Source organism: Carya illinoinensis, chromosome 9 (assembly GCF_018687715.1).
Source record: "Carya illinoinensis cultivar Pawnee chromosome 9, C.illinoinensisPawnee_v1, whole genome shotgun sequence".
Classification (NCBI taxonomy): Eukaryota; Viridiplantae; Streptophyta; class Magnoliopsida; order Fagales; family Juglandaceae; genus Carya; species Carya illinoinensis.
The window spans coordinates 22,600,925-22,613,264 of NC_056760.1; the positions used below are offsets into that span (position 1 = coordinate 22,600,925).

General features: G+C 35.9%; 1 protein-coding gene and 1 long non-coding RNA gene across 4 annotated transcripts; one reads left to right on the forward strand and one right to left on the reverse strand.

Moving 5' to 3' along the window:
- The first annotated feature begins 209 nt into the window (after positions 1–209).
- On the forward strand, positions 210–754 carry LOC122277355. The gene is made up of 2 exons (XR_006228987.1): positions 210–353; positions 438–754. It is a non-coding gene; the product is annotated as an uncharacterized LOC122277355 (long non-coding RNA).
- Positions 755–5,308: 4,554 nt separating this feature from the next.
- On the reverse strand, positions 5,309–12,340 carry LOC122276615 (TLC domain-containing protein 4-B-like). Of its 3 annotated transcripts, none has more exons than XM_043086475.1 (10): positions 11,957–12,340; positions 11,498–11,770; positions 10,904–11,120; positions 10,649–10,737; positions 10,424–10,562; positions 9,202–9,276; positions 8,578–8,699; positions 8,430–8,505; positions 6,435–6,494; positions 5,309–5,836 (listed from the first exon to the last, which is right to left on the reverse strand). In XM_043086475.1, the coding sequence occupies exons 3-10, from the start codon at positions 11,039–11,041 to the stop codon at positions 5,708–5,710; spliced, it is 828 nt and encodes a 275-aa protein (XP_042942409.1). In that variant the 5' UTR covers positions 11,042–11,120; positions 11,498–11,770; positions 11,957–12,340; the 3' UTR covers positions 5,309–5,707. The 3 variants fall into 3 exon arrangements, with proteins under 3 accessions (XP_042942409.1, XP_042942408.1, XP_042942407.1); XM_043086474.1 differs by having other exon boundaries at positions 11,498–11,829; XM_043086473.1 differs by lacking the exon at positions 11,498–11,770.

Genomic DNA, 12,340 nt, shown 5'->3' on the forward strand with positions numbered 1-12,340 from the left:
ACTCTTAGGTGCTATCATCTGCAATCTAGCCTTGCCATCGAACAAGCAGTTCCACTAATGGGAAATGCTCATTTTTCTTAAGCCTTTGTGCCAACACCTCTTCGGGTTCGAGTTTCAAAAGTCCATGGGAGTCCACGGATGGTAGCATTGGAAGCATAGGGACTTGCTAACCCATTTTGGCCTTGAGCTGGAAATGTGGAAGGCAAGGTGGATTTAAATAGTGGCGAGAAGACCCAACGATGGGCGACCATGCCAACCCGCTATAACACCTGAAAGGGCTCATAAAAATGACGTAAGAACTTTAATTTGCAGCTGCCGACCAAAGATAACTATGTGTAAGGTTGTAACTAAAGGTAAACCCAATCCCCATCCTTAAAGCTTCATTCTATTCTGTGCAATTCGGCGTACTTCTTCATCCTATCGTGTGCACAATGTAGATTGTGGTGAAGGAGATGGAGGATTTGCTCCCTAGACTTTAGTGCAGAATCTACTGTTTCCATTGATGAAGTGCCCAGTATGTATGATATCAAGCAAGGTGAGGAATACCCATAAAGGGCTTCAAAGGGTGTCATGCGAGTTGAGGCATGTTAGGTGTTATTATACCACCAATCAGCAATAGGAATCCAATGAGTCTAATCTTGTGGTTTGTCCCAACAAAACACCTCAAATAATTTTCTCAACACTTGTTTACAACTTCATATTGCTCGTCTATTTGCAAGTGGTTGGTTTTGCTAAATGCTAATTGTACTTCCTATACCTTAAACACTTCTTGCCAAAACTTGCTAGTAAATGTATTATCTTGGTCTGAACCTTATAAGTTTGACAAAGAGTTGAGCTATGGTGGAGGCTGTGTAGGTGTGAGTAATGAGTGTGAAGTTATACTTAGTCAACTTGTTGACTACTACCCAATTACAGTCATTGCCATTAGATTTAGGCAGTCCCTCAATGAAGTCCATGGTGATCTGAGTCCATGGTCTAGTAGGAATTGGTAGGGATTTTAGCAACCCTTAGGGAGGGATTGGTCCGCCTTCACACTCTGAAGAACTTCAAATCCTAGAATGAAATGCTTGACATCACTCTTTAACCCAGGCTAGAAGAAGTCTCCTTTTACTCAATGCAGAGTTTTATTAAACTAGGAGTGACTCCCAAAGGGTTGTCATTCAATAATTACAAGAACTTCTACTTGAACAAAAGGTCATTGACAACATATAGGCACTTCTTGTAAAATAACATGCCTTCACTACTATGCCATAGATGGCTCAATTCACCCTTATTCCACTACTGTGAAATATCTTGTAGCTTCTCATCTTTTGTTTATCTTATTTTCTTTTCCTTTAACCATGTTACAGTAAGGAATGAGATCATGGATAGGGTTATCCCTTGCTTCTCTACCTACCTAGATAAGCATTCTGCTACCCTATTCTCTTTCCCTCTTATATTTGACAATGAAGTCATACCCCATGAGTTTAGACACCCTCTTCTACTATATTGGGGTTCCTACCCTTTGATCGAGCAAGTATTTCAAGCTTTGGTGATCAATTTTAACCACAAAGGTTCTACCAATTAAGTAAGGTCTCCATTTTTGTACATCTAAAACGAGGTCAGAGAATTCCTTTTCAAAGATGGATAACAATAGGGTCCTCCCTTTCTTCACTTGACTATAATAGGCTATGGACCTCCCTTGTTGCATGAACACTTCCCCAACTACCATCCCTGAGACATCACATTACCTAAAATTTGGTAGAGCCAGCACAAGCTTTTCGGTCATTGTCTCTTTGAGCCTCTAAAATGTAGCCTAAGCTTCATAAATTACCTTTCTTAAGTGAGTTAGTCAAAGCAGCTACCATTTCCACATAACCTCATATAAATCTCTGATACTATCTTGTCTACCCAAGAAACCTCTAAAGGCGTTCAAGGACATAGGTACAGGTTAATCCTTCATTGCCTTTAACTTTTTTAGGTCAACACTGACTCCTTTAAATGAGATAGGTTGCCCAAGGTAGGCAATTTCCCTACACCCAGATCTGCACTTAGATTGCTTGGGAAACATACATGTTTCCTTAGTGTCTCAATGGTCAAATGAAGATGTTGGACATGATCTTACTCTATCCTACTCTACACAAAGATATCATCAAAGAAAACTAAAAAAAACTTTCTAAAATTGAAGTACAATACCTCATTCATCAAGCTTTAAAATGTGGAGGAAGCATTGGTCTGCCCAAAGAAATGTGGAGGGGCATTCATCAAGTTTAGAAAAGCTCTTAGAACCATGTAGTTCATCAAGCAACTCCTCCACGACTAGAATGGGGTGGGGTACCTATCTTTAACTGTTACTACATTCAAGGTTCTATAATCTACACACATTCTCCATGTTCCTTCTTTTTTGTCCACAAGGAAAACATGTGAAGAATATGAGCTCTAACTTGGTTGGATCGCCCTTGACCCAAGCAACTCCTTCACAATTTTTTATATTTCATTATTTTGAAAATAAGGGTACCTGTATAGTCTTACCAAAACCGGTTTGGGCCTTGGTAATAGGTTGATAGCATAATCGTGCGACCTTTTTGGGGGTAAGCCCATAGGTTTTTCAATACATCAACATATTGATTCGCAACCTCTATAATATTTGTTTTGGGTACCCAATTTTCTTTTTGTTAGACACTTCAATAAGATGCAACACGATACCCCTATACTCCATCTTATTGAGTCTGTTAAGGTGACATTCATCTACCAAAGTGGAGGAAGTGAGACTACACGGATAAGTTTGATCCCTTAGCTTAAACCTCATTGAGAAGTCTTCCAAATTTCAGAGAATAGTTCCCACATTATGCAACCAATTAGCCCTGAAAATCATATCACACCCAGCCAACACCAATACATACACCTCTACCAAGAAAGGCAACCCTTGTATGACTACCCTTAAATCATTGATTCTCCCTTTCACTTTTTATGTCTTCTCCTTTAGCCACAAGCGCCTTCACTTTCTTCTTAATATTAATTGGCAATCGCCCCTTTGTTATTACGGCCAAATCTAAGAAATTGTGCCAATGTAAACTAAAATTACCTACCATTGGAACTCAACCTTACCCTTGAGTCTCATGATTTCAGGATTGAGGGGCCCTGTAACAGCATGTAGCCAAATCTGTGTTCTACAATTGTCACACACTCACTAGTTTTTTTTAGACTCTATTTCATCTCGTTCTTGGGGTTGCAATTCAACCTCATCAATTAAGAATAGTCTCGATTAGGCATTTATGTCCTGGATTCCACTTAACATTATAATGATAGAAAATTCCTTTTTCCCTACGATCCTTAATTTGGTTTTAGTTAATCCTTTGTATCGATAACACCTCATTACCACTGTGAGCCTTATTCCCTCTAAAGAGTTCACAGGTGGGTTTCTGAGATTCCCAGCCTCGATTGAACGAGGCATTGCCTTCACACCCATAATGCTTTCCTCTAATAGTTTAGCTAAGCTATAAGCAAAGGTAACATTAGGAGGATCGAACATCCTAACAGGAAATCTAGTCTCATCCTCAAGCCCACTTAAAAAATAACTAAGTTTATAAGAATCTAAGTGCCCTTTTAGGTGCCGCTTGGATAGTAAGTTAAGATGAAATGAAAGTCGAAAGTTAAATAAAATATGTTTTTAGATTTGAAAAAATAAAATATGAATATTATTTTTCAATATTATTATTATTTTTAGATTTGAAAAGGTTGAATTATTTATTATATTTTATGTAAGAATTTGAAAAAATTGTAATAACAAGATAAAATTAGATGAGACACTTTTTGTATCCAAACAAACCTTATTGGGCAGAGTTTCAAAACTACTTATTGTGCAGAGTTTCAAAACTTTATTTATACTCCTCTACTGTGTTTGTTTGCCTAAGTATGGTGAGTGCCTCCATGGAGTCGTCGTAGGCACTAGGCACTCAAACTTAACATCATTAGTAAAACTTGCACAAAAGATTCCCAATCTATTAAGGCTTTGAATTCTTCCAAATAATAAAACCAAACCAACACTCTCCCTTCCATATGGAAAGAAGCCAATCTAAGGCATTACTTTGGTAGTGAGTTATATTAAGAGGAGAAGAGGTAGCACACCTTATAAATCCAACTTAATCCAACTTGTTGGTTCATCTCCACGAGATCCAACTTTTACAGACAAGCCCCACCCGGCAAGAGCCGAATGGGGTGGTGGTATCCCGCTGCCTAGCCCTAAGGGTTACTTTTGCAAGAGTATTTGTGGATATAGCATTTTCCTTTTTACACTTACCTCGCCCGCACTTACCCTAAAGGATGGGTCCAACCCTAAATAAAAGCACTTCGAGAAAAGATGATGAATTTAAAAGAGCTTTTGCGCCCTTTTTATTTCTAGCCAACAAGTCTAGAAATTGAACAAAGCAAAAATTGACACCATTATCTATACATATATTAAAGTTAACACCGTTTGTTTTAACGGTTTAGCACATAAAATGAAGACATAAATGTTGAGAGAGATAGCATTTAATGTTGTTATATGATTTATTAATCTCAATAATTATAATACTTAATAGTTTATATAATAAGTAATTAAATATTAGTTATTATATTTTTCTCTTTCTCCTTAACATATACAAGTGTATTAGGTGCATAAGACGTGAATCTCTAAGTATAATATATGTGTATTATACGTTTCATTAACTCAGATTATTGAGTATTCCAAATTTAAAAATCTCATATAATATATAATACAAGTGTGTTTAATCAAAGTGTTTTTTTTTTCCACGGTAGTAGGACGTAACTTCCGCTAAGTCATATTCCATACGTGGACTTGCTATGATAGGCACGTGATAAAGGCTGTGATCCTTGAGCTAATCAAGAAAGAGTAAATTCGACCAACAATTTCAAAATATATTTTATGATTTATATATATGCTATATATAGAAAATATTATACCACAAATTTTATAAAAAGATTATGTTTTAACTTTATGTTTTCCCTGATTGACTCAATCAACAGCAAAATAAGAATTTCAATGTTGTCTCTATTGATTGTCTATAGGATGACATAAATTGATACAAACATCAAACGACACATATTTTAAACTAATTTTTTTATTTTCTCCAATATGCCTTAAATTATTAAGTGACATCAATAATTTTTATAAAATATATATTATTTTTTACAAATAATCATTTCATAAAATTAGACAAACGTGCTTTGCACGTTACTCCCACCTAATATATATATATATATATATATATATGTGCGCCCGCGCGCACGCGGAGTGTAACATAAAAATGGAAACAAAGGAAAATCCTTCTGATCTAAGTTACTAAACATTATATGCAACGTGAGGTACATACAACAACAATCCCCAGTCAGATGGAAGATCCGAATAGCTTGAACTTTGTTTTTCCCTCTTCTATCATAAAGAAGGTACAGGGAACCTAAGATTGAGCAAATTGGACCCACTACTGCATGTGGTTGAAGTTAAGTGGAGTACTTGTATGTATATATATAATATTCATAACTGAAGCGTTATGCAACTTGAGCCAATTTGATTTCCAGCGACTGCAAAGATCCTTATGTCTTCAACTCTCTCCTTTCTCCCAACTCCATCATTTCAACCGTGAATAAAACTGCATATATAATGCGTACGAACAGATGAACCAACAAAGTCGAAGAAATTAGATTAACTTGTACATGCATATAACATCAGTCACTGCCTCTTTGCTAATGTCTTCTTCAGTCCCTTGAGAATCTTCCCAAACCACATCAAGTTCATCATAGCTAGCGCTGAAGGCACCACAAAGACCAAGAAATATCCGAAGGGATGCATTTGGATGACCTGCCAAGCACATGAAATTACATCACATCATAACTTAAGTTTTTGGAGATGCGAAACATCTAAAATGCCAAAATGGTGATTCGAGGATAGGAAATGCAGTTTGGAAATATAAAAGTCAAAAAAATTAAATGGCAAGCTATTGTGGAAGTAAAATCAATCTGTCTTCATGATACTAGATTTAAGATATAGTATCCACTTACAGAGTTGACCGAAAAATAATCATGATAAATTCTGATCACTGCATATGGACACTCAAAAATTGGAAGGAAAACAAAGGGTAAATGTTGTACCATAGAATTTCTAATAGCAAGCTCAAGAAATGCAATCCTTAGCCTTTAAGAGAGTTTTTAATCTGTATAGCTTTTCCAAATTTCCAATTTAGATTTTTTATTTTTTTTTCTGTTCTTTTTCCCCCAAATCAGGATATTCTTTTTTGGTATGCATCTAACTATCTAAGCAGGGGATGTATGAAAAAAATATTAAAAATTCTAATTCTCTCATGCAGTCAGGAAGTTTTCTGAGCATTAAGGAACTGAAAGCCCCTATATTCAATCCAACGAGCAGGGGAGGTACATATTTAAAGGGAGTTGCAAATTACCTGATCATAGTGCAAGTAAACGTGGTAAAACATGTAAATGAACAGCACAATTCTTGCAGCCTGCATTTCATAAGTTGTTTCAAAAACAAGTTTATAAATAATCATGAAATTATTATAAATAATAAGTCCCACATAAACAACGGTTCTCTGGTTGCTAACTGTCATGCCAGATGGCTGAAAAATAATAATAAAGCCTATGCAAGCCTATCAGATCATGGTGGCGGCAATCATAGGTGCCCAGCATCAGCAAGATTCGAGCCTAAAGCTACGAAAATAAAATTATATTTTTGGCTTTCCAGCATAGACTTTGTACTCATGCAAAGAGGCTTATAGTAAAGTGAAAGAGACATTTGAAATACCATCCTCAGGTTTCCATAAAAATAAAAAATCAAAATCAAAAAGCTATTAATCCTTAGGCTGTTTTATTTAAAAAAAATGTCCTTCCATCAATTATCCATTAGAAATCCAAACGAGGGTTATGCCATGTCAACAAACAACCAAACAATATTCACGTGGCATGCTACCTATTAAAAATATAAAGGCAGCACGCCACATGTCAAAAACCTTAAAAATAAAAACAATTAACAAAAAAAGGGCCAAGAAGACATGAAAATAAAATTAAAAAAAAATAACTTTCTTAAAAAAAGTAAAATAAATAAAATAAAAGAATACTAAAATACAAAAAAATAACTAACAATAGAAGCAAACTCTTAAAACAAACAAATAATTTTTAAAAATGGTTTCAGTTAAGATGGTTTATGAGGTTTTGGAAAAGAAGAAAGAAAAAGTTGAATAAAAATATTATAAAGTTAAAATGTTGTTAGAATATACTTTTCTTTTTGATAAGTTGTTATAATATAATTTTCGTTTTGGAATTTAAAAAAGTTGTTGTTTTCTGTGTTTTGTTTAGAAGTTTGGACAAGTTGTAATGATTAGGCAATGATTAGATAAAAAAGTTGAAAATTTTAAATTGATAAGTGTTTCTATTTGAATGGTATTTAGATGTAGAAATTAGATAGGTTGAAACCATCTGTGAAACCAAACTAGCCCTAAGGCCCTAAGTAACACTTCAATTACTTTCATGTTCATATTGTAAAGAGTGATAGTTTGAGGGATAAAGTATGATTTTCCCCGTAAACAAAAATGAAAAGAAAATTATGGTAAGGAGGGGATCACCTACCCTCTTTCCCCCACTGTGAGGGGGTTTACCCAACTCTCCTCTCCATCCCACCAAGCCTGTGGGGAAGGTTTGACCTACCTTGTGAGGAGGGACCCCTCCACATTGGGCTCGAGGTGATAGGATCCCCCTCTCCCAACACTAACCAAGTAGTGCATGTTTGGTGAGAGGGGAGGCACCCTACTAGGGGAGTTGGGTGAGAGGTCAATTGCACGAATGGGGAAAGAGGACGTGTGGCCAAAGGGGGAGCTCCTCACCAACAAGAGGTATCTAACTCTTCCTAATCCATCCATTAGGGGTGGAGAGGGGGATGGGAGTTTGGGGGCCTCCCTAAGCCCCTCCCCCTAAACCCACCCCCCCTCCAAAAAAAAAAAAAAATCCCTGTTTTAATATTTTTACTTGGTTTGTCTTTTTTTCCCTAACATCTTTGATTTCACATTTTATTTTTATTTTTGATGTATTTTCTAATATTATTTGTTAGTACTGTTTGTTTTATCTTAATTTTTATAGTTTTTGGCCCCTTTATTATTTTCAGGATTTTTATTTTTATATTTATTATTACTTTTTTCACACATGGCATAACATGTGTGAATATGATTTGGCCATTCACTAATGTGCCATAACTACCATTAGGGTTTCCGGTGGATATTCGATGAAGGACCATTTTTTTTTCAGTGATGAAGGGACCATTGCTTAACACTAAAAACATGACCTAAGAATTTAAATTTTTTCTTTTACTGAAACATGGGGATCATTCCTTAAAAGCAAGACCATTCACTAATTTTCCAAAAATGAAATTCAGGAATATTTAGACTCACCAGCCATGCAAAAAATATCAGTACACCATTCATGAGATATGCAATGGACCTCTTCATACCAGCCGTATCAAGATACCTTCATTAAACCAAAAGATTTATTAAAGAAAAATATTTTCAACCAAAATAGGTTTTTAATTCTAAAACATACCATCTCATATTGACTTCTGGAGTAGTAACCTCAGAGATGAGGATCATGAATGTATAAAGTTGTCCTTCTCCAGAAAACATAGAATATGCCACTGCAACTCCAGAAAGAGAGTGATGGATAACCTGAAATTTCAGTATAATAAAAATCTTTTAGTAGCTTATTTATGTACATAAAAAAGCTTTTCATGACATATTGCATTGTGACTAAATCAATTCATACGCTACAAGCATTCTGTAATGAGCTGCCTCATAGCCATTCTCTAACTACGAAATCACAGCATTCAAAATCAGTGCAATATTGACAATGATGCTTTTGAAGTAGATACAAGAGAACAGGACAATAACTGCAGATTCCCCGAAGCCTAAACCCGGAAAACATGGTCAAAAGACTCAATTCCTCTATGATTATAAATCAATGCAGAACATGTACTTGGTTAGAAACAGGGTGGATTAACAGGAAAAAGAGAATGTTTTAGGGGGTGAAAAAGGCATCTATGCTGAAGTATTATCAATTACTACAAACACCAAGCATGCATAAAAGGAAGGATGTGTGAGTGCGCCCGCATTTGTGTGAGTGAATAAGCTTACTTATTTTCCATCCTAGAGAATAGACAATTAGACTTACATACTCCAGTCCACCTAAAGAAGGATAGAGCCAAAAAATCATTCCAAGATCTGCAAGAAAGTATCCAACAGAGACCTGTCAAACAATCAGAGCAATTGTATTATATAGGGACTTGTCACAGCATTAAGAAAATATTTATAAAATCTAGGTAAAGCAAAGCTAGATTGCTTTCATCAAAGCTGGCATGCAATAAATTAAATAGACATGCATCCCTTCTGCTTCCCATTCTTCACTTTGTACTTTTCCCGTTGACATTATTTCAACCGAAATGTAAAATAGGCACACAATATAATCTTACTTGTTAGGTAGAATAAGAGGCATGTGAGTCATATGAAGCAAAGAGACAGAATGTAGAACCAACAACAGAGGAAACATCAGCCTTTTAACATGAAATCAAGGTGGCCATGGCCACATAAGACCAACAAAACAAGTGTAATTTTTGACGCAAAAATACTTAGAAAAAATATAATGTTGAAACAAGAGGGCCTTTCATCCTCATTTTCCTTTTTTGTTGTTTTCTTTCTTTTGTTTTGTTTCATTTGTTTTTCCTTCTTCCTTCTTTTGCAGGCTGGGGGGGAGTGTGGGGAAGGATAGCGGATGGGCATTATCTTTAATAAGCCTCATGACAAAGAGGTTGTATATAGCACATTAGTTGAAGCTCATACCTTAACACCCGCCCATGTCCTCTTCAAAACATATGGAACCCAATGGTAAAGCAAAACTATTGGATCGTTATTTTAATGGTATTAGTGCATGATGATATTAAATTTTACCAGCAGCGAAGGTTGGAAACTGGGTCACTTGGGGACATAATACCCTAGAAGGTCAAGACAGTTTTTCAGCATTTGCAAAGATGTGTACCAGGTGTAATTAATGCTTATGGTATATAAGTTAATAATGCTTGTATACATTACAGACATTATTGAGTTATATCATAAGTTAGTGCTTCATTCCTTTAAGCTGTGAAGCCAGGTTCTTGACATCACCACCAACAGTTAATGCACTGGAAAGAAACAACTATTCCATTTCTAAGGTTTCGGCATTACATCGATAAAAGCCCACAAAATATCAAAAAGGAAAGCTGTCATTTTTCAAGCCACCCAGTACATAATTACATTTTTTTCCTGAGTCAATTAGGAACAGAATCTGCACAATCGGGTGACAAACAAAGCCTGCAACCATATATTTTCCAATTGTTTATTAAAAAATAATAAAACCTTACCCCCAATGCAAAAACTGACAGTGGAGAGCTTCGAAACGTAACAATGCCAGCAAGCTGATGGTCAGAAAAGAGATCTGACCAGAACACAAAATACAATGATGTAACTGTGATAAAGATGGCATGAATGGTGGAGATACCGCTGCAAAGATAGACTTCAAATTAATAAAGATATAATCCACAATTTGGAAAGGAAAACATGTGGAACTGAAGGATATAGATACTCACCGATTATTCCACTCAATTCGTTGGACTTTTGTAAGACCGTTATAACTCTTAAAATAAAATGTACTGATTAATTGGGTAAGATCATAGGCCTGTAACGTGGGAAAATAGTTAGAATGTGTTAATGAGGGAACAGAAAACCAAAAGTGGGATCCAAAATGAAACAAAAACTCAGTCCAGTCATTGTTGTCATTTCACTGGATATAAGACATAAGCTACATGACCGAAAGTGAACAATTGAAAGACAAGAGTATATACCACTTTGCACAAAAATATGCCTCCAAGGATGGAAGTGTATGGGATAAAGGGATCTGCTAATAAGTAGTTTTTAACCAGCACCTGAGCCTGATTTTGGTAAGACTTGATTGCCATAGCTGTTTTCCTATGCGCCACCATCGCAACCTACTCTTTCCAGAAATATTTCCCTTCTTGAATACCTTCTACTTTCTTCAACTCTTCATTTTCCTCTCACATTCTTTTATCAGAAATGATACCAATATCAGAAAACACGAATGCATTACATCAATAGAAAGATCTTGAGCTTATGATGTTCGTTTTAGAATCTCAAAACAACTCCACACACCAAGAAAAAAAAAGACTTGACAACATACAGTGTTGGTAGTTTCATGTATCTATCCGTCAATCGAAAGAGCTAAAAAGGGCCAATCCCTTAAGGACCAACCTCAATCATTCCTAAAACAATATATAAATTATAAAAACAAACACGAAATTGCACGTCAGGCACCCCACATGCATATTTTTTCCACCATATACTTGGTAGAAATTAGAGAACCAGTTCGATCATAGATCTGATACACACACAGGAGATACAGAGAGAGAAAGAGGTATTACTTCAGCAATCAAGTACACTGGCCCAAGGATATCAAAGCATCCACTGGAAGAAGAAGAAGATTTATGAAAATGAAACAATCTCAACTCTCAGATTCGAGATGTATAAATAACTGCACGCACAAAAGATACGTGTATATGATAGAGAGGAATGGGAAGCCAGCAAAGAGAGTTTTTCGTTATTTAAGGAAACCAGGTACCAGTAGCGACATAAGACACAAAGGGGTATCCAAGAAATCACCACCAAACCGAAGTTGGAAATGAATACTGCAGGAGCTGTTAAAATCAAATGAAAAATTAAACCCATACTTCAAGTCGCTATCAGCAATCAGCATCTGATCCGAAGCCCCATAATATCATGAGAAATAAATTTTAAAACAAACAATGCAAAATGAATTTTATCAAAAAAGCCCACAAAAGCATGAATTCCGAAATTAAGCAAATTGATACGAGGTAGCTTACCACAAGCATCAAAATCGGGGGTAGCAAGTAATGGTAATCGTTCCAGAATTAATGGTGGGAACAAAAGCTAATCCATTCAGAGGAGGCATGAAGGGAGAACCCAGAATCGGGATCTAATGGCAGACGAGGTGTTTGTGAAAACGACAGATAAACTAAATGTTGGTGTCTTGTGTAAAAAAAAAAAAATCAATGATGGAAGAACGCAACAACCCGTGAAAAAGAAACCGCAAGGTTCGATTAAAGACTATTTCAGAATCTCCAACCGAAAGAACAAATGATGATAGATTAAAAACTCAAAAGCAAGTGCGGAAGGAAGGAACTGGAGAAAGGGACGGTACGTGCCATGCTGTTCTTGTCTTGCTCGATTAGTTGAGGTCATGTGGA

Bases quoted from the DNA above. Each gene is read 5' to 3' on its own strand.
- LOC122276615 (XM_043086473.1), bottom strand. From the start codon at position 11,041: ATGGTGGCGCATAGGAAAACAGCTATGGCAATCAAGTCTTACCAAAAT. The intron at 8,700-9,201 runs GTAAGTCTAATT...CTGAAATTTCAG, and splicing joins CTTTAGGTGGACTGGAGTAT to GTTATCCATCACTCTCTTTC. The intron at 8,506-8,577 runs GTATGTTTTAGA...GGTTTAATGAAG, and splicing joins CCAGAAGTCAATATGAGATG to GTATCTTGATACGGCTGGTA.